This window comes from Halichoerus grypus, chromosome 6, assembly GCF_964656455.1.
Source record: "Halichoerus grypus chromosome 6, mHalGry1.hap1.1, whole genome shotgun sequence".
In the NCBI taxonomy this organism is placed as follows: Eukaryota; Metazoa; Chordata; class Mammalia; order Carnivora; family Phocidae; genus Halichoerus; species Halichoerus grypus.
The window spans coordinates 153,314,215-153,341,222 of NC_135717.1; the positions used below are offsets into that span (position 1 = coordinate 153,314,215).

The following is a 27,008-nucleotide window of genomic DNA, read 5'->3' on the forward strand; positions in this document are numbered from 1 at the left end:
AAATAGGCTGATCTAAGAACTGAATCACCTTAGAACTGCTATTCGTTTTTTACCAAAAAAAAAGAAAACTCCAAGAAAATTTAGTGAATTGCAAGGAATTTTAGTTACAGCCCCCACTAAGAGAGATGCGGCCCCACGATCTTTAGTACTTCCTCGGATCCAGTATGTCACTTACGGGGGATAAGGATGGATGACAGACTGAATTACCCTTAAGCCTTTTTTAATTGGGAATTCAAGGGTGATAAAAAGCAAAACTCGATTTCTTAACACAGAAAAACCCTGGTGTCCCAGTGGCAAGAGGCACCCTCACCCAGGCCGGCTCGTGCGCTGCGGAGCCCTGCCCGTGAGAACAGAACACCGAGAACGAACGAGGAAGCTGAGCGGGCCCGACCGCCAAGAGCCCCGAGAAACATGGCTTCTCCCCAGTACAAGAATTCTTTTCTGGCTGCCTATTATCAGGCAAAGATTTAAGGACTTTCTGTGTATTATCCCATCTAATCCTCCTGACAACCTTTCGAGGTGAAGCTCATTGCTATTTCCATTTTACACACTGAGGCAAAGGGAAACTGAGGCAGAGGGAGCCAGCTTGTCCAGGGTCACACCGTAAGTGCAGAGCCAGGATTCTCACTTTCTCTTTTTTTTTTTAAGATTTTATTTCTTTATTTGACAGTGAGAGAGAGAGAGATCACAAGTAGGCAGGCAGAGGGAGAGGGAGAAGCAGGCTCCCCACTGAGCAGGGAGCCCGATGTGGGGCTCGATCCCAGGACCCTGGGATCATGACCTGAGCCGAAGGCAGACGCGTAACCGACTGAGCCACCCAGGTGCCCCAGGGTTCTCACTGTCTTAACAAAGACGACTGTCAAGTTGCTCACACAGATGTCCTCCTTGCGCTTCTGAGTTAGAGATGAAACCCGAAAAAAGTTCAAATGAACTCTTCTAAATCGTGAAGCCCCCTCTGTGACGTCCCTCCCTTTATCCTTCCTGTGCATCCCTAAAGTAGGTTCCCTTAAAAAAGAACAATATTAACCCAAACTTTCCCCTAAATAAGAAAACCACATATTTAGACATAATCCAGTGGCATCCCAGACATGTTCTAAAAACAGAATGTTCTAATAAAACCGACTGCACTGTTCACCTTGCAACACTTAACATTTAAATGGGTCAAACTCCTTCAACCGGTCCATGGTGAAGGAGAGTGTCCTAACCCAGAGCAGGGGCAAAATCTCCACCACGCTCCTCAGAGGCCAGCGTCTGCCAGCAGCTCTGTCGGACGCTGCGGCTCCCAGACCCGTCCAAGTAGATGCCTGGGACTGGCACAGACTCACAGCCCACGGCACAGAGCAGAACAGAACGTGGGCAGCTGAGACTCCAGCTCACACGCTGCGGGGGAGGGGTGGGGAATCTCCCTTTATGTTTCAGTGTTCTCCCTCGCAGAGTGGAGAAAATAACCACTGCCTACAAAGGAAAGTTGTAAAAACGGAGCTGAGCGCTACGTGGAGAGTATACTTTTTTGCTTTTTTTAAAAAAAGATCAATGGGATGTAAATTGCGGCCGTCGCTATGGAAAACATCACGGAAGTTCTTTAAAAAATTAAAAATAGAACTGCTGTACGATTCAGCAATTCCACTTTTGAGTATATACCCGAAGGAAATGGAATCAGTTCCTAGAAGAGAGATCCCCACCCCCATGTTCACTGCATTACTGACAACAGCGAAGACACGGAAACAACCCAAGAGTCCATCAACAGATGAATAAAGAAAATGTGGTATCCGTACACACAACACACCACAGAATATTATGTGGCCATGAGAAAGAAGGCAATCCTGTCGTGTGCGACAACATGGATGGACCTTGAGGGCAGGTGCTGAGTGCGAGGAGTCAGACAGAGGAAGACAAACAGGCTCTGTGATCTCACTTATATGTGGAATCTAACAAAACCAAACTCACAGAAACAGATGGGTGGTTGCCGGGGGCTGGGGGGGGTGGTGGCAGGGGAGGGCAAATGGGTGAAAGTGGCAAAAGGTACAAACTTGTAGTTATAAGACAAGTAAGTCCTGAGGATATAATGTGCAGCATGGTGACTAGCTAACCTTTCTGTCTTACATATTTGACAGCTGCCAGGAGAGTAGGTCTTAAAAGTTCTCATTGCAAGAAAAAAATGAGTTAACCACGTGAGGTGACGGCTGTTAACTAGACTAACTGTGGTGATCACTGTGCACTATATATATGTATCAAATCATTATGTTGTACACTTTAAACTAATGCAAAGGAATACATCAATCATAGCTCAGTAAAGCTGGGAGAAAAGAAAGAGACCCTCTGGTAGCAGGAAAAAAAAAAAGCATTCCAGAAGCCTAGGGTTGTTTGACTACCGTGCTACCATCATATTAATACTGAAACGTGCCTTTTTTTTTTTTTAAAAGATTTTATTTATCTGAGAGAGAGAATGAGAGAGAGAGAGCACATGAGAGGGGGGAGGGTCAGAGGGAGAAGCAGACTCCCTGCTGAGCAAGGAGCCCGATGCGGGACTCGATCCCGGGACTCCAGGATCATGACCTGAGCCGAAGGCAGTCGCTCAACCACCAGAGCCACCCAGGCGCCTGAAACGTGCCTTCGTTTATAGTGACGCAGCAAGCCCTTCCTTCCCTCCATCCAGATCCGACCAGCCCTGCAAGCCCCACTCTCTCAGGACATTCTTTCACACTCCTTACTCAAGGACTGTTGGCAAGACCTCGGTCCACGTCACTGAACCTCTCTGCCTTAGTCTCCACATCTGAGGAATGGGGAAAACAGTAGAATTGCTTGAAAGCAATTGTTGTGGCGAGGAGTAGATGGGGAGGGAAAAGGCATGTAGAGTGTTTGGCTAGCATATGGCGCATGGTATGCACTCAAGTCCTTGAAATTCTTACAGCTATCAAATCTACTCTTGTGCAGATGAGTAAACAGATTCAAGGCTTGCTCAGGGTTACACAACTGGTAAATGCCAGACTTGAGACTGAAATGCAAGATTTCACCACAGAATGACCGACTGCCCCACCAGTTCCCAGCTTGTTGGCCACTGTGTGTCTGAATCCTGTGGCTTTCACCGTCTGCACCATGTCACTTGGCCCCTGCTCCTGTTTTCTTGAGCTGCTTGGCAGCTGACCTAATCCTGACTTCCCCCCACCCCCACTCAAGTAAGCTTCTTGAAGGCAAGATCTGCCTCATGTTTAGAAAGTTTTAGCAGTTTTGGTGGTGGGGGTGGGGGAGGAGGAGAGGTTATAGGCAATGGTCTTGGGTAGATAATAAATATTTGTTAACCCAAAAAGGTACACAGAGAATAGCCTCTTTACTCAGTGACACTTGTGACATGAGCTAATGGGGCTAATAAGGTGGAAGATGAGGGTGCAGAGAAACCATTTTGCTCCCCGTGCCAGAAATCCTTTAGGGCTTACGGGTAATGCGTTTACAGTTTGTTAAATGAATCTGAGGCTGGGACGAGCCCGCGTGAGCGTGTAGTGACGAGAGGAACGGTACCTGGATGTCCCGTGAGCGCTCGTAGGCCTGGTAAGCCACCTTCTCCTCGATGCTGGCAAGGCCCTGCTTCAGGTTGGCGGTCTCGTGCTGATGCAGGTCTGTCAGGTCATGGAGCTGGTCCTCCAGGTGCTCGTACCTTTGCAAAGAGAGGAGCTGATTCTGAGTGTGACTCTCCAAATGCCTCCTTGTTCTCAGTCCCTGGAAGACTATGTTTCCAAAAGAATACGTCTAGGGGCGCCAGGGTGGCTCAGTTGTTAAGTGTCTGCCTTCGGCTCGGGTCATGATCCTGGGGTCCTGGGATTGAGCCCCACGTCGGGCTCCCTGCTGGGCGAGCCTGCTTCTCCCTCTCCCTCTCCCTCTGCCTCCTGCCCCCATGCTGTGCTCTCTGTCAAACAAATAAATAAAATTAAAAAAAAAAAAGACTACGTCTAGCTGTGGGGAACACGCTTTTGGAGAACACTGAATTCCAGCTCTAGGAAGGACTGGTCTCTGCCATCTTAACTTCTCTGTCCTCACTCCTGAGGTGACACGCACACCAAATTCGGCATTTCCACCCACATCGGACAAGCACCTTCACTGGTTGCAGTTGATGACAGAACAGACCTGACACGTTCACCAAGGCTGGTCAAGAGACAGGGCTGCCTGGCACCCCAGGGCTCCCCGCTCTCCTGCCTGCACAGAGCCTTCTGGTTCACGGGCATGGCTCTCACACACCAGAGCCCACGAGGAAAGAACCAACTTCTCTACTAGAGCCAATTCCACCATTTCCCAATGTATCCTCTAATTCTGAAAACATGTTTCCGTTCTTGGAACTTAAGTGCCGATGAAAAATTAAGCTCATTACGAATTATAAATAGCTTATCGGGTGGCATTTCCAGAAGTCCAAATCTTAAGTAACAGAAGAACAAAGATTTCCATCCCCACCTCCCATTTTCCTCACAGAAGAGGGACTGGTCTTATTATATTCAAAAACTTATAATGTTTATTTGAAAACAGGAAGCACTGTTTGGGGAATGCCTTAGTCTGAAATGACTTCTCTCAATGTCAGTGTTAGGGGCTTACAGAGGTCACCTGATAGAGTCATTAAAGGGCGAGAGAGAGAAAGAGGGAAGGAGGGAGGGAGAGAGATTGCAAGATCATATGTCAATTATACCTCAGGAAAAAAAGTAAGACCAAAAAAATATAATGCAGATTTAATGATTATTCTCAGCTAGGACTTCATAGGTATCCAATGTTGGTGTAAAAGCCTTTTAAAGATCTCTTATAGCAAGCAATACAGTGGCTAACTCCGGAAGATCACAAACATAGCTATATGACAAACAAGAATAAAAACTGTCCTACATTTATGTAAATGGATATTTGTGACGGGATAAAATTTGGATCCAAAGAGTACTGTATGCCAAACTCTTCAGATGGAATTAAAGTCAATATTCTCTGGAAAACCTGTGACTCAATAATAGTTATGTGACAAAGAAACCAAAGTCAAAGATGTATGCTGAAAGTTTTAAAAAACTGCTGAATAAAACATAGTAAGAGCTGGAAAAAAAGCCACATTTCTAAATTAATACCATCTAGGAGATATAAAATGTGTAAGTAAAATTTAAAGTTTAATCTTACAATATGTAATGGGCATTGAATTTTTTTAATCTACATTTTTACAAGTTAACATACTCATTTTGTCCAAAAAAAAGAAATTAACTTTTGGGGGCACCTGGCTGGCTCAGTCAGTGGAATATACGACTCTTGATCTCAGAGTTGTGGGTTCAAGCCTCACGTTGGTGTAGAGATAACTTAAAAAAGAAAGAAAGTCTTAAAAAAAAAACTTTGGGGAATCTTTTTACTGGGGAAATGGTGGAAAATCACTTTTTATTAATATTTTTATTAATAAGTTAGAAGCACATAGAAGCCAGCCTACAAAATACCTTTTAAAATCGGCTAATATAATTCTCAAGATTTGAATTTACATTCTACTCTGAAGATTTCTTTTGAAGACTCTTCATTTAAGGAGAAAAGTTCAATGTGCAAAATATCGTATATAAAAAAAAGTGTACTACATGAAGACTTTAAGATTGATGTAGCAAAGAAAATCGACGTTGTTGAACAATGCAGTGGTTTTTTACTTGACAATTACTACAGAGGAAAATAAAATACAGATCTGTGAATTAGTGTAATGAAACTGCATCCCAGAAGTCTACTGAGTCAGGAGCTCAGCGTGCACGAGTCATAGACCACAGTGACATTTTAAAAGACTCACAAAACTTCCTCTAAAGCGTCAAACTGTAAGTCACGAGTTATAAAGCTTAGCACCATGAGGTAGGAAAAAAACTACTGATTCTTAACTTTTTTGATCCATATCCACATTCGTGGAAAATACAACCATCAGCGTATCACTTTCAAGAAGGCAATCTGGCGGCAGTAAGTCATGCTTCTGAAAGAACTGCAAGAGAATAAGCTGAAATACCTGTATCTTTCCTCTTGCAGCGTCTGAGAAATAAAACCGTATTCTCTCTTGAACTGCACTTTGAGCGCTTCGATGTCCTCAGCCAGCTGAGCCTGCGTGTCCTTGATCTCCCTCAGCTCCTCCAGGACCACGGTCAGCTTGCCCTGGCTGTCCAGCGCGCCGGCTCCACTGGCCCCGAAGGACTGGTTCCCGTTACTGTCCGCGGAGCCCGACGTGCCGCTTGAACACTCGTCGTCGCTGCCGTACTTGGGTTTGTTCACGATGGTGGCGCTGCCCCCGTAGGCCCGGGGACTCCCCTCGGGCCGAAACTCCTCTAAGGAGTTCTTCAAGTGCGCGATGTTGTCGGCGCTGCCGAACTTATTCCGGATCAGGTTGGCGAACTCTCTGGACTTGTTGAAGACGAACACGGGCGGAGTGAGGGACACGCCTGGCATGCCTGACTTCCCGCACTCCTGGCCGGGGGGAGCAGTGCGAGACTTCGCGGGGACATCTCTCAGAGAGTGGAGGTTGTCTTTGGAAATGTCCTTGGAGCTTCTGGAGGCTCCGTTCTGCTCGAGCTCCCTGAGCTTTCTGTGATACTGCTCTAACTTCTTCTGGAGCTGGGCGATGGAGTGAGCGGACTTCTGATTCTTCTTCTCGAAGACCTGTTTGATGCGGCCGGCCTGCTGCTTATCCGCACTGCTGACCAGTTTCAGATACTCCGCAACATTCCCATCGCGGGACGTCTGCTCAATTTTTATCTGCTCTGTCACCTTCAGGATTTTTTGTTTCAGGCTGTCTGCACTGAGTTTGACCTTGTGGAAGTCCAGGATGCCATCTGGTACATCAAAGTTGAGGTTGGTGTCTGACCCCCCTCGGCGAATATTCGGGGGCAGGCTTAAGGTATTCATGTCATGGCGTTCTACCTGCAAGAGACAGGGAAGAAGCACTTTAAGGTTGGAAGTCAAAGGCATAGTTTTTGTGAGAGAATCTGTGCACACACAACAAACATACTTCAGGTCCCAGATTTTTAAACTGCAAGTATTCAGGGGCACCTGGGGGGCTCAGGCGGTTGAACGTCGGACTCTTGGTTTCGGCTTGGGTCATGATCTCAGGGTCATGAGATCGAGCCCTATGTGGGCTCCGCAATCAGCAGGGAGTCTGCTTGAGATTTTCTCTCCCTCTCCCCACTCGTGTGTGCGCACTCTCTCTCTCTCTCAAATAAATACATAAATCTTTAAACTGCAAGTATTCATGAGATAAAAACTCCCTATACTATCCTCCCCAGTTGAATAGAGGGCAGTCTAACTCCGCCCTGCATCCATGTGTACTAACTGTGAGATGCTGGTCTCCCAGGGTGTCCGATGCTTTGTCTGATTAGATGACAACTGCCAGTTGCCAGGGTAGAAAATGCACAATGGCACAAGGTTACCAATCAGTGCTAGTTTCCCAAAATGCCCAGGTAACTGGGGTGTCTGCCATGCCCCATTCACTGTGAATTGCAGCACTGTGGGAAATGCACCCAATTCAGAACCCAATCATTTAACAGAAGAATGAGAAAATAGTTTCAGCAGGTACATTCATCAACACAAGAAATTATTTTCTTTTTAATGGAATCATTAAACAGATGTGATAGGAGATTAATTTTACTGAGTAATACAACTGTATTTAGATGTGGAAATGAACAACCCCCAACCACAACTGAAGTGATTTAAAAACAAGAACAAGTGGTAATACTAAGTGAAGTGGCCTTCTCACTGAAGGGCCACCACCTGGGGAAGAAGTGCAAAGTATCAGTGAGCATCGTGGCGAGGAGCGTTAACTAGTTTGTGCTCCAAAAGGGAAAGGCAAAGGTAGTCTGGGCGCTAGGTACTATGGATGTTTGTATGTGTCATCCTGTTCAATCCTCACTACCATGCCAGGTAGAGACTACATTAAACCCATGTACGTACAAACTGAGATGGCAAGAAGCAGGATTTGAACCCAAGTCACCCTAACTGGTTTCTCTTTCTACATCAGGACACCCTACCAAGATGTCCCCAAAGGACTAAAGACAAGCCTTTGTAGGGTCTGAATGTAATCTCTAAACAAAGGTTCATAACATCTCAACCAAAGCAGCTTACTTGTCAAGTTAACTGCCCTTTGATTAAAATAATGCCTTGACACAGAGTCTCAACGGAGACCAAACAGGAGACAATATTAGGCACAAGTTATCTTGTGTTTTAGGGAAGAGTAGGCAGAAACAGCAAAATATTAATAAGATACTAACACATCTCCCCCTGCCCAAGTGACCCAGACTTGAATGCATTCATTTCCAACAATGAAGTATTAACACTCTGTCCCACGAAAAATCCTACCCAGTGCTTTTTCCCAGAGAAAGGAGCCCAATGGCATGGTGGGACACAATCCCAGGTTGGTGAGTCAGTCCTCCTACACAACTCACAAAAGTTTGTTAACATTATTTCTTGGCCCCTCTCCTCCAACACACAATTTTGCTACAAATAAGAAACACTGGGTGTTTTTATCTGGCAGAAGAGCATCACGTAGGAAAGGCTGGAAGGAAATAAATACCAAATCACTTGTAAGACTAGAAAAAAGGATTAAAAAATTGTGATGTCACCTGGTCAAGATGGACGGATGGGTGTAGGGAATAAAGAAAGTATAGGATCATCATCTTCAAGTCCCAGAGAGATGACCATGGGGAGCTCAAGGAAACTAGGTACATGGCTCGCTAGTGAACCCAAACAGGAATGGGTTCAAACACAATAACACAGAATGCACAAAATCTAGAAAATGATTATTTGGGGCACACAGGGCAATCTGTGGGAACTGTACAATCAAGAAGCTACAAGTTTGATTTCACTGGAGATATTCACTGATCTAATTATGCTATTCTACTTCTCAGAAACTTTCTTCGGCTCCCCAGAGCCTCCCAAATTAAGTAATACAACCCGGCCACTATAAGGCCTCGCTTACCTGTCAGGCCTAATGGATGCCATTCATCTTAAGTGAACCATACAACCCAAAGTTCCCAGAAGGTATGTGAATTATCTATGGATTTTCTCGTATGAAGGGTGCCTACCACCCATCCACTTCTGCTTATCAAAATCTCACATATTCTGGGAGATCCTCTTAAAATCCCACTTGTGCCATGAAGCTGTTTCTAGTCCATCAGAAAGCTGCCCATTCTTTCTGTGATCTTCCATGTTGCTTTTGTGGCACCACGTGAAGCATCCGTGTATCCCTCATCCGTGGATTCGATCCCCCACAGAGTACAGGCTCCTTCAGGTGAGGGACGTGCCATACTGTACCCAGTCTGTAGTGTTAGTTCTGTCCCTATTCACACGAGGCTGTTGATAATGTTTGCTGAACTCAAATGACATCATTCTTTATTCTAGGAGAGTCACACTGAAATCACTTAAGATATATTTTAATAGAATCAAGAAAATGACCTTGGACCTTCTGCCCATATGGACCTGATAATTTCAGGCAGAGCTGTTTTCCCAATAGCTGGGTAATAAGTTCTATACCATTTCAAACTGTTTCAACTAAATGGAGATTTTTCTGAGGATCAGTGTGCAACAAGATAACACAAATACAGACTTTTAAACTTTAACTGAAGTATAATTTACACACAGAAAAGAGACTAAAGCTCAATGAACTTTCACAAACTGGATACACTGTATAACCAGGACCCAGTAAAACAAAACAAACAAGCAAACAAAAACAAAGGGGCGCCTGGGTGGCTCAGTCAGTCAAGCCTCTGGCTCTTGATTTCAGCTCAGGTCGTGATCTCAGGGTTGTGAGATCCAGCCCCGAGTTAGGCTCTGTGCTGGGCATGGAGGCTGCTTAAGATTCTCTCTCTCTCCCTCTCCCTCAGCCCCTCTCCCTTCTTCGCTCTCTAAAAAACAAACAAACAAAACAACCCAATAAAACAAAACTGAAGCTCCCCGTACCCCCTTCAATCATAAGTACCTCACCCCCACCTCCGGGGGTAACCACGAGCCTCACCTCTAACAGCATGCCTTAGTTTTGACTAGTTATCACTCACTCTTCTTGTCTTTTTTGCTCCACTTTGTCTATGAGAGTCCGAAGACCTTGTTTTTACCCTCTGGAGCTCAAAGATCAGATTAAGTTATTTTAAGAAAAAACACCCAAACCTGCTTGGTACTGAGAAGTCCACCATGTTGGAAGATGCAGAGGCTTTTACACTTACCTTCCCAAAAGCAGCACTAAGTCACCACCTGTTCCTCCTTTAATCCTCGACCCCACCTCAGCTGGCCACCCAGCACTGGCGACCCGATGGGTCAGGACAGCCTCGAACACTCAGGAGTGTTTGCACACACAGAGTTGCCTGACTTCTAGCTCACTTTAAAGTTGTAACAATGCTTGGCATGTCCTCGAGAGTCCACGCTGGGGAAAGGGACAGCATTCAAAGCTCAAATCAATCAATCTTACTGCTCGTCAGCAAATCTCAGTTAAAAATGTTTGATGAGGGTAGAAGGTTGAAACTATTGTTGGGCCGCACCTTTTTATAGCCTTTTACAGCCCTAGCTCTGCAGGGTAATTAAGAGTCAGCTGTACACATCACTACCAGATGCCCACAGTTCCCTAAATTCGGAGGGAAATTTCCTCTATGAGCTGGGGAGAAGGCTGTGGGCGTCCTCCGTCCTCCACTTAACCTGGAGCCGGCCCTGCGGGTACCTGCGCTCAGTACAGCCGTTTCAGGCGGGACCCACGGAGGACAAAGCTTCCCGGCTGACCCGGCGTCAACGTGCACGTGAACTGTGTGCATCAGGACATGCACGTCCCAGTTTGGGCACTGACAGCAATTGGTTATGTGTTCTTAGCTAAATCAGGTCACTTCTGTAGGCTTCAACTTCCTCATCTATAAGGAGATCAAGCCAGACTACTCAGAGCTAACACTGCAAAATTCCATGAAATTGAATCCAAGCTATCTTTACTGTGACACGTTATCATGAAATAGTCAAGACCCTGGGCTCTGGAGACAAGAGTGCTTTTGGTTTCAGTCTTGACGCCACTCTTATGAGCTGTGTGACTTCGGAAAAATGACCTCGTCTTTCTGTGTCTCAGTTTCCTCTTCTGTCAAATAGAGATAGTCCTTCTTCAAAGAGTTGTGAGGAATAAATGAGACAAGGCACATAAAGTACTTAAAGAGTTCCTGGCACAGAGGATGATTTCAAAAAAAGGTTTGCTATTGTTGTCATTCTAATCTCGTTTAAAAATGTACCTGTACGTAAAAATGGAAAGGAAAACAGCTCCACACAATGGTTATCTTTGCACGGTGGGGTTAAGGGGAGCCATTCTTCTTATTATGTTTCCGTATTTTCCAATTCAAAGAAGATAACACAATTTACCATTTTGGCAGAAGAGATACTATTTTTAAAAAATGACTGCTAGCCCCTTTCAGTACTCTTGGAATTACCTGGTTATTCTTCGTGTATGAGGAAGGCAGACCACCAGCATCCTAGTGAAAAGCCATTCCTAATAACGTTTTCCTTCCAGCAGCAGAAACATTTCCCCTGTCACCTCAATGTTCTGGAACAAAGGCTACAGAAAAGCCTAAGCCCTGGACTAACGTCAAAAACGGACACTGAGTCATCTCTGCAACAATGCAAGCTTCCAACCCAGCGTAAGTGAGCTCACCTTGCTCACCGGGAAGCCAGGCCCAGCTCAGTCACTGACAGTACAGGGCTGCTCGAACACCGTGCACGCTTCCAAAGAGGGCTCTCTCCATGACGTTGCACATTTAACCCCTAAAAGCTCCCAAGGAAAATGAATGAAAGGGAAGGATAACCCGGGCAGAGGCACACCACGCAAAACCCCACCCAAGAGAACTGGGAAAGGGAAAGCAAAGAACAGGGGTGAATGCCTGGAGGGCACAGGCTGAGGCTCCAGGGCTCACTGAGGGGCCGGAACATGCAGATGCACGGAGAGGTCAGAACTAGGGAGACAGAACAGCCGAGGCCTGAGACGATGAACCTCTGGCGTTAAGGAAAGCTGCTCGAGCTCATCAGTCGTACAAGGAAAGAGTCAGGTCCTTCAAACCGGCTGTCATTTCCCAAGCGACAGGTACTTCCCAGCACACAGGAGGGTGCTTGCAAGGCCCCCAAAGGAGCTGCAAGTATCCAAAGGCGCTCACAAGTCCTCGTGGCCAGGTGTCCGAGCCAACACACAGCTGACATTCTGTCCTCTCACTCATTTTGGCCAGAATCTAACTTCAAGTCCAGAGGCAGGGCTGTTCCTGTGGCTTGCCCATCATAATGTGCTACGCTTTGCTGTGGCAATAATGCCAAAATCTCAGTGGCTAAAAAAAAAAAAAAAAGGAAAGAAAGGAAAAAAAGAAAAAGTTCCTTTCTTGCTCGTACTAACAAGACGGCTGGCAATCAGCCGCAGGCCCAGGGCTGCGAGGGAGCGTGCCATGTTGCCGGTGGCCGTGGACGTGGCAGGGGACTTGGCGAATCATTCGCTGGGGCCTAAAGACTCCCACCAGAAGAGACACCTGTGGTTTCCCCTGTTCACCGCACTGGGCTTAGCTGATCTCAAGGGACATACACGACAGGGAAGTAAAATCCTGCCACATGCCCAGGAGGAAAAATGTCATGTTAGGGACACGAGTGGCATCTCATTTGTTAAAAATTCTGAGATATCGGGGCACCTGGGTGGCTCAGTCGTTAAGCGCCTGCCTTCTGCTCGGGTCATGATCCTGGGGTCCTGGGATCGAGCCCCACATCGGGCTCCCTGCTCCGCGGGGAGCCTGCTTCTCCCTCTCCCACTCCCCCACTTGTGTTCCCTCTCTTCGCTGTGTCTCTGTCAAATAAATAAAATCTAAAAAAAAAAAAAAAAAAAAAATTCTGAGATATCTTCTACTGTTATTACTATTTTACAAATGAAAAAACCAGGCCCAGAGAAGTTGCCCAGCAGCACACAACTAGTAAGTGGTAGAGTGAGGACTGAAACCCAGGCGGTCTGTCTCCAGAGCCTGCCTCCCTAACAATGACTGAGTACTTGTGGGATGAGTCACGCATTGTGCTACACAGTTTTTTTAGTATTCACATATTCTTCATGCTAACTCTATCTGATGAGAAAAGCAAGGCTTATAAGGAATGTATCTGTGGGGTGCCTGGGTGGCTCAGTCGGTTAAAGTGGCTGCCTTCAGCTCAGGTCACGATCCCAGGGTCCTGGGATCGAACCCTGCATAGGGCTCTCTGCTCAGCAGACAGCCTGCTTCTCCCTCTCCCTCTGCCTGCCCCTCTGCCTACTTGTGCTCTCTCTCTCTGTCTCTGTCAAATAAATAAATATTTAAAAAAAAATAAAAGAATATATATGTTTCTTGATGTCCTCCATAGATGATAATAGCTTAGCTGGGGCTTAACTCTGATACATGAAACACGCAAGATACAGAACCTAAGCTCAGCCGCCAACTATGTGAGAACCCATTCCGCAGTGTCCCTTCCACGGGCACCCGGACTTGTGGGAACGCTCTGCGTTTGGTTTAGATCGCTCTGTCAGCACCCTCTCCCTCCCACAGGCTAACCCTGAAATCACCCCCCATGCTGCTGCCCGCCCGCAGCCCTGGGGCGCTGGCTGCAACCACACCAATCTCAGGTCGGGTACGGCCTGTCCATCCATTCTCCTTCGTCCGTGCTGCGAAACAGGCACAGTGGTTTAGGCAGAGTAATTCTGAGGATTAAAAAAAAAAAGCTTACTGCTTTTCTTGAAATCACGGGCAAGCATTTACAGTCACTAAGACAAGAAAGAGAATGAGAGAAACAAGGCAAAAACCAGAGAAGTGAGATAAGAGACCCATGGAGAAGAGGCAAGCCGCATCTAACTGAGGGGTTCAGTTCTGGACACACATGGGGAAAGGCACCCAGCAGATAAGCCATGGCTCTGCTCTGCCTGCAGAGAAGAGAAGACCACCCTGCCATAGGCTGGGTGATATGGCAGAGAGAACAAGGTGCTGCCCAGCATGGCCCTTTAGGGGGTACGTTTTTTATGTTCTACCAAAAAATGTGAGCTTTGTATCACTTTGCTGCTAGTAATACACACAACACTACTAAGCCACCTTCCGTCCTGCTACTCTGTGGTAACTGGATATGCACTTGCAAAACATCGCGCCACTCAAGAAACATGAAACCCAGGGAAGCCAAGCAAATCCCTGGACGCTAGCACCCAACACCTCGTTTTCTTGCTAAATGAGCTAATCTGCACTGGAGAAGTCAGTCTGAAGGCCTGCTGAGCATCCTTATCATGACACAATGAATACAGTCATGTGGATACCTACACAGAATATTCAGTGCCTACAGTTTAGAAGAATGCCCCTTTCCCTGCCACCACCTGCTCGAAGTGAAGAACCGTAAAGCTCTGCATATAGTACCCAAAAGGATATTTTATTGGTAAAGTGTCTTCATAAAATGTTTGTTCTAATTAGTTTAGACAAAGAACAGTTCTTTCTTCTGTAGTTCAACTCTGACAAGAGTACACCGTGAACTTCTTTTAAGTGTGTGTCAGTAAAACCTTCCCAGGAAAAGGACTGAACTTCTTTAAAGTTCACGGTGTCCAGGACAGGAACTGAGTCACTAGTTTTACCATGCAGGTTTTATTTTCTCCTGCCTCTTCCTCTCTTAGCATCACTGACAAAAGAAACTCGACAGCATCACAAGTTCTAGTTCTTGCCTGCAGGTAACGTTCACCTCATTACTCTGGGATTAAGGATCGTTAGGAACAGGGGCTGGAGTACACATCCCTTTGCTGGACCAATCCTTTATCCAGACACTGCAAATTAACAGACGAAAGGCGATTAGACAAAGTGTTTAAGGCTCTCAAAAACAAATTCTTCAAGCATCTTCAAGCACTTACAAACACCCAATACTGTAATTAGAAATAATTAGCTTCTCATTAAGCCTCTACCAGGCAGCAGTGATAACCTACTTTGAGTTACGTGCACTAGAAAATGTAGATGTCTTCAAAATAGCTTAAAACTCACACTTTTGATTGATACAAACTCATCCCTTACAAAATGAGTCTGACCTGGTAAATTTCCTGGATGCTTCTGTGTAATCTACAGAAGAATTAAATGCAAGAGGGGAAAGGCCGGATGGGGAAGGCTAGGGTAACGGACATCAAGCAACGTACGCCGAATACCAACTGCAGGTAAAGGACAGCCACGGTCCGCTGGGGCAGACCATACAGGCACGTGAAGCGACACCAAAAGGGGGCTCTTTCCAAGAGAAAGGAGTTTCTGGGCATCACCTGTACCTCAAAAAGAGGCAAGTTTGGGAAAGGGAGGCGAGCCCCTACCACCTGCCCCTCACCCCTACAGGCCAGGCAGTAAGAACGCAACCTTCTAGAAGGAAGGGCTCACAGCTCCTTCTGGTGGGGAGATGTGGGATGGTGCGTTCTAAAGAAGGGGAAGCAGGAAACTCCAATTTTAGGACTAAATGCAGAATAAACATCATTGTGGCTTTTAGTCCCTACACTTAGAAGAAACTGAGGGGTGTGAGAACCCCTGGGCCCTGACCTGACCACTTCCGGGGGGCGGGCTGGAATCCTCCCTGCCAGGGAGCTACTCCCCACCAGTTTCTGGCAGTGTGTGCTGGTAAAACCTGCGCAGGAAGAGGACTGAGCGCTTGCCTTGAGGGCTGGGGGAGAGGTGGAAATAACCACATGATGGTATTCCAGGAGAACCACCCCAGGAACCGAGTCAGGAGAGGCAGCTCTGAAGGAGGGGAAAAGGATGGGTCTGCAAGCCCTTAGCCGGTGAGCAGGAAGAAGGGCATTTACTCACTGCTTCCCTCACCCCCAAAAGGCAGAGGGTGGGGGTTCTTGGGAAGAACGTGCGCTTAACCTCAGCTTCTCAGTGATAACCCTGAAGCCAGCACTGCCCTTCAGTCTTTCGGCATGTCCTATCCAAACGAGGTCTCGGAGGACTTCTTAGCACCCTCTCAGACACACATGACAATGACTAACTTCACATGAGGGGGACTGACCTGCCACAGAAGTTAGACTCTCAGCACTGGGAGAATCCTTGCAGATCTCACTTGGCTTAATGCCCATTTTAAAAAATAGCAGCTTGACTATGAACCCTAGTGACTGTCATTTCAATCCACATTCTGTTCATCAGAGGTACCTTCCCCAGAAAATGTAATTGTCCCTACAAGGGAAAGTAACTTGTCTACTAAAGTACAGCTTCTTAGACAAATACATAAAGTGAATATAATAGTCAACACGCTAGGGGTGTCTATCAGATAACAATCATCATGTTGCCCTTTGTGCCTTGGGTGCTAGGAAGTTAGAACCAAATGAGTAACTGTTAGACCTGGTGATTAGCCTTCCCCTCCTTTTTTTAAATTTTTTTATTTTTTGACATTACTGCTCCTCTATTTCCCATGTGCCTTATCATAACCTCTTAGGAGAAAGAAGTAGGTGGACCATACTCTATAGATGCTAAGTATGTCATCCTGCCTGGAGGTGAGTGCTATACTCTCATTCCCATATGTAATAGGGGGAATGTGGTCAAACATACCCAGCTCATAAATTGGAACAGCTACTTCTGTCCCCCATTGCCAGGGCACCCAGAGAAAGCCACACTAGAGGTCACAGCTTGGTTTGTGTCCTTCAAAAAGTTGCTTAATAAGACTGAGCCAGGAAACAGAACTTGATACTCAGGCCCCAAAGTACATTCCCAAAGCAAACCTAAGCCTCATCATTAAGTTATTCTCTGCAGGTCAGGGTTTAATTTGTTTTGGGTACTATAAAAAAAAAATTGCATATGTACTAGATAATCTGTAGTATAGAATTTTGTTATAAATAGGTCAGAACACAACTAGGCATCAGATAGGGCTTAGAAATAATATACTTAACTTTGAGGTAGAAAAAAAACTGATCCTTAACAGTTTCTTTCCCTTTTGCAATATGGAACTTATTTCCTTTATGCAATTTTATTTTTTCTAATGTAAGCCAGCAGTATTATCACCAAATAGCAATTAGAAATAAAAATCTCCCTTTCATTCTCCCAAAATCATAAACAGCATCATATTCAAGGAAAAAAATGTTAGTGTCCACGAAAAGCACATTCAATCAACATTCTAGTATTTATTTTTCGTATGGAAGTTGTGTTAGGCTTCAAATGAGGCCAAGCAATATAAAAACTCTCATTGCCTTGGGCCAAATAAAACTATGTTTTTAAAAGATAAACCAGATCATGTCCTGTGTTCCTTCTGAAAACATTTAAAATTCCCCAGATGAGGGATGCCTGGCTGCCTCAGTCAGTAGAGCATGTGACTCTGATCTCAGGGTCATGAGTTCAAGCTCCACGTTGGGTATGAAGCCTAATAAAAAAAAAAAAAAAAAAAAGAAAGAAAGAAAAGTAATAAAAAAAATTCCCTAAAGAGTGAAATCCTTAGCAAAGAATTTAGAACTCTCTTGATCAGGGCCCTACCTTAGCCATAGTCTAGGAGACTCGTCCATAATGATAGTTTGAGCACACGTATGCACAAGGCACCAGAGAAAGGCTGGAGCTTTATATACACTCATTTAATGCCCACAGCTCCACGAAGTAGGTGTCAAGAGCTGTGCTTTCCAAATTTGGAATGGGGAGGCATCAAATAAGTTGTGATTATAGCTACTAAGGAACGAGGACTTGTACCAAAGTCTAAGTTTTTAGCCTTTATCTTATTCCATTACTCCAATAAGCCCCTGAATGCTTCATGCACTTTCCTATTTCAGTGTGTTAAGTGCCTGTTAGTTCTTCACCCCTAGCGTGGCCTCGCATGTCTCCACCCCGATTTACCTTTCAAGGACCAGTTCAAACACTGCCTCTTCCACAAAGCTACCCCCACTCCCATGTTGCTTCCTTTTTGCTCTCTACAAAATTTGCTTTTATCCCTTTAACAGTGCTTATTCTGCTAAGTATCTAATATGTAGAACATTTGGCCCCCCACTATATTGCAGCCTTGAAGGGACACAATGTCTAATAAGCCACCTGTGTCCTGCCCCACATTCCTTCCTCAATAGGACCTTAGTCTCCGTTGCTCAGTCAGTGGTAGACAAACAGCCAACTGGAGCAGGCCGCTGTCCCACAGGTTCACAATCTCTCAGCTGCTAGCGATGAGATCAAGGAGAACCTGCAGCTGAGTTTATTCAGGATTATCTTCCAGACAGACTGGACTGCAGGCGGTTAATGGCTCATGATTCATGCAAAAGATCAAATATTCAAAAACTGACGTGTTGCATGGCTTTCTGTTGTTCCAAACAGAATACAACAGGTGACCAATTAACAAATGACAAATATTGGGGCGCCTGGGTGGCTCAGTCGTTAAGCGGCTGCCTTCGGCTCAGGTCATGTTCCCAGGGCCCTGGGATCAAGTCCCACATCGGGCTCCCTGCTCGGCAGGAAGCCTGCTTCTCCCTCTCCCACTCCCTCTGCTTGTGTTCCCTCTCTCGCTGTGTCTCTGTCAAGTAAATAAATAAAATCTTAAAAAAAAATGACAAATATTAAGATCCACAATGTACAGAATACGCAGGTGTACTATTCCCTTGCTCCCTGACATTTTCCCTGCAGTCACCATCATAACTGTTAATGAGAATCCACGTGCTTGCTCCCTCTAACACACTGATCCATTATTTGTGATGGCATAAGGATGCATGCAGTCTTTTACTGCATTAAATGAAAAACTTGAAACAATAAGAGATCTACTGCCCCAGCAACAGTAACAAGTGTAGTTCTCTGTCCCTTAGGAAATCATAATAGAAGGTGAACACAAAAATAAAGGAGTCCTTTTATCCTCCAAAGTCTAAGAAGGCAATGATTTCTTTTAAAGGACAAAAGCAGGCCTCAAGAAGAATGGTCCGAGAAAGGACAGGATCTTGGCAAAATAGTACAAATTAATTTCAAAAAGAGAAGCTACCAGTTAAAGACTTTAAGCATCATATAATTTTCTACACGCTTCACATACATTATTTAGTTTTCCTTTCAAGAATATGAGATTAGAATAATTACTCCTACTTTACAGATGGAAAAAGCAAGTGGCTTGTCTCAAGTCAGAAAGCCAGTACGTGGCAGAGCGGTGATTCCAGCAGGCTCCAGGGTCTGTCCTGACGTCCCACCTTCCACCGAGAGCCTGCTGCGATAAGCCAGACCCTTTACTAGACACAAACATGTTTCCCACACCCTGACAACCCCTAACATTTAGTTTACTTAAATCGCTGTGTATCCTTGAAATATTGCACAGTGAAAAATATGTATGGGAGAGAAACCAGAAGAGCAAATACTAACAAACAGCTTTAGGCAGTTCTTGGGGCCGCAAGGCAATTACTAGAGATGTTCCCAATCTGATTTTAAGAAGTTAGAGAAGAAACTAGCTTAAACCCCAAGATATCTTTAATAAAATATGTAGGCTGCTTCTGTTTGAACCACTAATGACGATTCTCAACGCCTGCAAATCAAGTCTGTCTTCTGGATAAAGCCCTGGTAGGTATATAATCGTTAGAGGCTCTGCTACCAAGATGAAGGTAAGAGGAGGCTTCCTCCTCCCAGAGTCACAGCAGTTTAGAAGCACTGAAGATTTGTATTTCGGATAGAGGACAGTCCTCTAGGAGCACATTGTTTTATACTCTGGAAAAAAGGAAACTCAAAGAAATAAATTGGATTTTGGAGTGTGATTTTTAAGATAAACACTATCCCCTGACTTTCTTAGCTCCCAGGCCTATATCTGGGCTGACAGTATTTCCAAACAGAGGGCACAGCCTTCCAGGGCCTACTCAAAACACTTGCAAGTAACCAGCCAGCTGAGATTCACAGGGAAGCCCCAATTCCAAAGCCATGTGTCCTAAACAGAGGCTAATTATATCCCAGTGGTAGCATACATGTTAGTGGTTAAAAGCAGATTCAGAGCCAGACTGCGTAGGTTCAAATCCCAGCTCTGCCATAGTAAATATATCATCGTAGGCAAGTTGTTTATTCTATGCCTCAGTTTCCTCATCTGTAAAGTGGGGACAGCAGTACCTACTTCACAGGGCAACCGTGAAGAGTAAATGAATGAATATTTGTGAACTGCTTGGAACAGGGCCTCGTGCAGAGTTAGGTGCTCTAAGTGCAGGCTATCGTTTATCCAACACAATGTACCCCAAGTAAGCGGGAACTTCAGAAAAGTCCAAAGCCAGGAGCCACAATGCTGCTGTCACCATGAATAAGCTCTTCCAGTGGAAGATGATAATTCCCTCACCACCCCGCTTCAGGGAACTGCTTGTGTGTGCATGTGCATCTTGCAGGGGAGAGGCAGGAGGAGAAAAGACAAGCAGGGTCTCAAAGCACACAGGAGGCCCCCTCAGAATCAAGTTTCAATGAACCTGAACTGAACGGTAAAGAGAATTTTTTCAAAAGACGCCCATTTACCCAAAAGCAGAACACCTAGTATCTGAGTGATTAAATCTAACTTTTGAAAAGGTACAAGACCTCAAATGACTAAAATTTAAAATCTCAGTATTTGGTCCTCAAGTTTTTAAATAGAGCTCCTAGTCTTCTATACGTTGCTACTTAGTGAACCTAGGACTCTCAACTAAGGCCCTAAAGAGAGATGTCTAACATTTCCCCAAGGCATTAAGCAAAACAAGGAAAAATTGTATTAGAAAAACTTACCTAATGACTGTAACTTGCTACTTCCTGTAAAAAGCCTCCCAAACTAATTCTTGAGAGCGTTATGTCCTGGAAGCTTGTTTTTACAGATACGTGGGGTTTTTCGAACTGGGCTAGAGTGAATTCCATGAGCTTCTCTCTCAAGGGCATCATGTTCTGATTTTACCCAGGTTCCCTCTCCATCCCTGACTCAAGCTGTCACCAAATCCTCTTACTTCTTTGTCCAATAATTTCTCCCTAGATCGACCCTTCCCTGCTATCTCCAGATCTGCCTACCTGAATCCACACCCCCACTTCCTACCTCATCCAGGGAAAGGGCAAGAGTTTAAACAGGTTTCACTACCATGTTTTACTTCTTCAATGCGGCCAGGGAGAGTCATTACACTCATCTTCTCCACTTCCGCTCGACATGGGAGCACTGGACAAGCTGTACAACAGCTCTTCCTTTAATAAAGGAACTGGGTTCTTCCTCCTGCTGGTACTTCGTCCCTGAGTAACGTTTCCTATTCCAACTACCCGAGGTCTTCCTCCGTCCTTCTACCACTTCCCTGACGAACCTCAGCACCGCAGTGCACTGAACACATTTCTGCACCTCCTTTCCACCTCAGTACTTACGTCATTCCCTTCTGGGCGTACCCTTTCCGAGACCTCTGTCTGATCCAAATCCTACCATCCCCTCAAGATTTCTTCCATGAACTCCTGCCCATGTTACTTCCTCTCCTTTCCCCTCCATTCTAGTTCTTATTAAGACTGTCGAGGGGGACCCTACTTGTTTTACCTTCCTTGCTGGATTTTCAGGTTACTGAAAGTACTCACTCTTTTAGATGCCATATGACACTCAGAACAGAACTAGCCGTACCACTGAGCAGCGAACACGTGTTTACGTTTCCAACTTCTCTATACTGCTATATTACCACTATAAAGCCCTAATTCCAAATTCTGAAGGAGACCCACGGTAAGAGATATGTATTTATCAATACATACATATATGTGTGCATGGATACACACATATGTAACTGAAACAAGTTTTATGAAACAATACTTATCTTTACTACATGCAACCCAACTACAAGCATATTTTTTAAAATTGAGTTAGCTCATTTTTTGGACTGCTGCATATTAGGAAATTATAATTAATTTTGTTAGGGTATGTTAATTTTATTATGTAGAAAAACTTGTTTTGTATACATGTCAGAAACAAAGTACCCTGACTTTTTTGAAACAGATTACATACACACTACATAAAGTAAATATGAAAAATTTAATTGTTGAATCTGGATAAGGTAGATGGACATTTGCTGTACTCTTCCTTCTACTTTTCCATATAAAAATATGATAGTTGTTATGCATTAAATTCATTCCATGACCAATAAATGGGATTCAATCCTGTCTGAAAAACAGTGCTTTATAATTTGGAAAAAGACAAGCCCCATGTTTCTGTGTTTGATAATTATATTTAAGGAGGCTCTAATATACTGAAGAATGTTCTATGGTTACTTCCTGGCCAGTGGGGGTCAATAAACTTTCCATTCCTGAGTCCACTCATCTCTCCAACAACATTCTTTCTATGAAATTTTCTGTGAATCATTACTTCCTTAGCAGTAAAGATATCTGGTCAAGGAACAGTTTTTTACTTGCAAAGTGAAACTGTGGACTTGGAATTTACACTAAGACTTCTTTTTTTTTTTTTAATTTAAATTCAATTAGGCAACATATAGTACATCATTAGTTCTTGATGTAGTGTGCAACGATTCATTAATTGCATATAACACCCAGTGCTCATCAATACCCTAAGACTTCTCATCCTAGGAAAAAGCTTTGTGGTTTTCATCAAGGCTTTAAAACGACTACACCTGGGAACAGCAAACGATCAAGACAATGCACTGAAACTGCAAAAGTCATAATAAGCATGTGCACGGATTAAAACTTTCCCCTTCCTTCTCCTTTAAGAACTGATTCTCATAAAAGAATAAATTCCAAGAACAGAGTAACACCTCATTCAATTGAAATAAACAGGGAAGTGTTATAGAAATCTTTAGATAATTGACATCCTTACCATTTAAGGGCCAACATTTTTAAGTCTTGCTGATGATGGATTTCTAAATTCCCAAGACTGCCTTCCTGTTGACTGGCATCATCCATATGACCAGGTTTGAACTATGACAGAGCACAGTCATAGTTTCTTCCTGACCATAGGAAGAAAGCTGGACTAGGTGAGTCGGGGACCTGGGGGTCTAGTGAACTCTCCAGTATCAGGTCCCTCATTTGAGAAACAAGGTGGCTGAACTCTGCAACCTCTAAGGCACGTTCTGCTATTACTAGGTCTGGGAAGCTGGCAGCCCCCAGCACATACCAAGTAATATACATTGAATATGTACTCTTCCTTATAATGAATCTTACTCACCAAAATGAACATGAAGCAAAAAGCAGTTAACAACCATATGCAGCAACTGACAAGAATGAACAGCTGGGACACCTGGGTGGCTCAGTCAGTTGAGCGTCTGACTCTTGATTTCGGCTCAGGTCATGATCTCGGGATTGTGGGATCGAGCCCTGCTCAGCAGTGAGTCTGCTTGGGATTCTCTCTTTCCCTCTCCCTTTATCCACCCCTGCTCTCTAAAATAAATAAATAAATCTTTAAAAAAGAAGAATGAATAGCTATTAACACAGCACAGATGTATCTCTTTGTCACACCTAATAAAAGAAACCACGCACAGAAACGTACAGGCCATAGGATTCTCCTGGTCTGGTAGGTTGGAACTGCGGTCAGTCACCCTTGCTGGGAAGCAGTGGCAGGGAGAAGGATTTGCCAGGAGGTGGCACAGGGAGCGCGGGGGCGCCAACAATGTTGATGCAGGCGGTAGCTATGCAGTGCATACACAGGTAAAAATCACCCAAATGTACATTTCAGAGGCATGCACTTTACTGCAAGTTATCCCTCAAAAAAGTAAAAAATAAAATGCAAATGCACAAAACACAGAGAAAGCCCAGAAATCTGTATGGCATACTAGCAAAGCACTAATATCTGGGGCATAATTAAACATATCAGATTTAGATGCAAAGATATTTAATCCCAAATTCTGCAAAATGCAGCAACATCCAAAACACCATTGTTGATGCAGACTGCAAATGCCCTGGTTCATTACATAATAGTTACTTAGAAAGCCAAGGCCTCTCACATTTAACTAAAAGCACACAAAGTACAATTAGAGCTTATTCACTTACTTAAGCCAAATGTTTTTATGATAGTTAATGGAATTGACTAATTTAGGTTAATGGAACTGAGTGATAGTTAATGGAATGGATTCATTTAGGTTCCAACCCAATCCCCCAGTACGTATTTTCCACTCAAAAAAATGTTTTTCCGGGTATCTTCTGTGAGCCAGGTGGTAGGCTGAAAGTACCAGAGTCAGGAAGGTGAGTATGACAAACTCTGTCCCTGGAGCTCCTGCTTGGACAAGGAGACACACAGACGCACACAACTGCAGAAGAACGTAGTGAGTACTGTAAGAAATCAAGAGGCAGAAGTAAGTACCCAGAAGCCTTCGGTGAGACAGCTTCTAAGAGGATGATACTTGATTTGGACACAGAAGAGGCAGCTCAAAAATCAGCCAAAAGGATGAGCAAGGAGCACAATGTGCCCACAGAGGCAAAAAGTAGAATATTTGGGAAACTAATGGTTTCTTGAGGTGTTTGGAATTTAGAAGGACTGAATGGGTTGTTCTAAATCAGGGTACAGTTGCAGCCTGGGGCAAAAAAGAGGGCAGGGCAAGTATTTCTGAAAGGCAGAGGCACGAGACAGAAAACAGACTACAGCTGGCCACGCAAGACTTGACACTTGCCCATGTAGGCAAGGGGAAGCCAGGGTTTTAAAAGTAAGTGGGGATTTTTTTGGGGCACCTGGTGGCTCAGTCGTTAAGTGTCTGCCTTCAGCTCAGGTCATGATCCCAGCGTCCTGGGATCGAGCCCCACATCAGGCTCCCTGCTCAGCGGGAAGCCTGCTTCTCCCTCTCCCACTCCCCCCGCTTGTGTCCCCTCTCTCGCTGTCTCTCTCGTCAAAAAATAAATAAATAAATCTTTAAAAAAAAAAAAAAAAAGTAAGTGGGGATTTTTTTAAATCATAAAAATATTGAAAAATAGGGGCCCCTGGGTGGCTCAGTGGGTTGAGCGTCCGACTCTTGGTTTCGGCTCAGGTCCTGATCTCAGGGTCGTGGGACTGAGGCCTCCACTGGGCTCTGTGCTCAGCATGGAGTCTGCTTGTCCCTCTCCCTCTGCCCCTCCCCTTGTGTGAGCACCACATATGCTTTCTCTCTCAAATAAATAAAATCCTTTAAAAATATACTGAGAAAGAGAGATTTTGAGATATCAAAAAACCGTAGGGGGGAAAAATCACCCATAAAACCCTCCCTTAAATACAGACACTGTTTACATTCTTAACTTTTTAACAACACAGAAATGTGGTTATACTGTACATAGGGATTTCAGATACAGTTCAAGCGCTGGGTACACAGTGACATAAGAAGGACCCATTAATGTGTAGGATTTGGTCAGTACGTGCCCGTACGCTCACTGCATCACATAGCAACACTAAGTGGGCCTCTGTGTGAGGTGCAGAGATCCTATAACCAAACCTACTCTTTAAAAAAAAAAAGTCATTTGAGGCTAAGGACAGCTGAGTTCTCACCTAAAATAATAACATCCACCCCATGATGAGAAATCAGGCATTTTGCCTCACAAATACATGAGATAATTCATCCCATCTCTACTCCTCTCTCTTCTGGAGATATGAGAGCCTAAATACATTCCAGTGATCACAGCCCTGGGGCTTTTTATCAGAGGGCTCCACAGATTACAAAGGACAAAATTTTTACATAAAATGAAAGAAAAGGCAGGAGCTAAAGATGACTTCCCTGAAGGCTATGATTCCTTTTGTCTTTTATTTATGGATTGAAAAGTGAAATCCTTCAGTGTATGCCGAAATTATATTCTGCTCACTCTAAGCCATAGTTGGAAAATATCCCAGATTCTCCTGACTGTAGGAAAGCACCACAATATACCTAACCACATTGTAGATTATGAATCAAATTCCATCTGAAAAATTTTTTTAATCCAAATTAGATTAGTAAAGGGGGAAAAAAGGCATGTGAAGGAAAGAAAGCTATCTGGAAAAGTTTCAATGCCAAATGCTTTTTTTCTCTTCACTGGCAACTGTAATGAACAAAATCCTGGGTCCGTACCTGGCCAAGAGCCCTAACTTCCCAATGAGACCACAAGAACTCTCACGACACTTGTTACGAGCTTACTACAGAACTGCCTATGTGCAGAATTACAGCTGGAAAACTCACTTTATTGCTCAGTCGGAAGACTTCCTTTCTTAAGAGGCTTCACTCATGCCTGGTTCCCTAAGATATATGAATGATGGGGTTTTCTTTTTGCCTGACATTGGGAAAGCTGATGGCCTTACTTAGACTCCAAGGGCTGCTAACGATACAACAGTATTCCAAGGTGGTGTACTTTATTAATTCAACTGAGTCCACCTACCTTATTCAGCATTTCAAAATGTTAAAGAACCATCTGTTCAAGATTCACTAACCGAGAACATTATGAAACCTCATTCAGCTCAAGATATTACCCTGAATTTGATGAACTGAAATGTCTTTGATTTCTATACTTGATGATGCTTCTGATGTCATTCATTATTTTAGATGTTGCTATGACTGGTGTTCTATTAATAAAGCATCGTAAATATGTATCTGTAAGTACCACAATCCCTGTGTCAGAGAAAAAATGCTCAACTGCTTTTCATCCTGGATAAACATGTAGTCAACAATCAGTGAATATACACTTCATATTATAGGACTGACTCAAAGTGTTCAATCATATCTCATCAGAGGCAAGGGTATGTTTATCTTATTAACAGGCACATTTTTCAAAGGAACAAAACTTTATATAAACAGTGGGAAAGTGACAAACATAATTAGGCAAAATTAAACAACAAGCAGATTTGGGCACCATCATTTATTTTCCACTTACATAACATCTTTCATCAAAAATCTCAATAAACCTTGCCAAGTAGTCTTATCCCAACCTGGAGATATGATTATCTGAAAGTGTTTCAAGTCTACTTTGAATTTCACACTAAGCAACTGACAGGCATTCAGTCTTTACGACTCCTTGCTAATTCTTCCCTCCCCCCTTGCCTCACATCACTCAATTCTCTTTCTGGATAACCTCTCCAACTCCTAACACCCCCCTTCTCTCCAACACTTGACCTGCCACACCCCTGGACCACTGCAACCACCTCCTAAAGCCTCTCACAGCCTCAGGCTGCCCCTCCCCATGGCAGCACACAGGTTGTCTACAGGATGTGGTCTAAATTCACTTCACTGGAAA

The 27,008-nt window shown here is 44.3% G+C and overlaps 1 protein-coding gene across 5 annotated transcripts in view; it reads right to left on the reverse strand.

Moving 5' to 3' along the window:
- The window catches only part of TMCC3 (transmembrane and coiled-coil domain family 3), a 243,496-nt gene that overhangs the window by 16,086 nt on the left and 200,402 nt on the right, over positions 1-27,008 (reverse strand). For all 5 annotated transcript variants that reach the window (XM_036085868.2, XM_036085866.2, XM_078076417.1 and 2 more), the window contains exons 2-3: positions 5,978-6,882; positions 3,517-3,652 (exon numbers count right to left, since the gene is read on the reverse strand). In XM_036085868.2, coding sequence (XP_035941761.1) covers positions 3,517-3,652; positions 5,978-6,882 — 1,041 coding nt within the window. The remainder of the gene's footprint in view (positions 1-3,516; positions 3,653-5,977; positions 6,883-27,008) is intronic.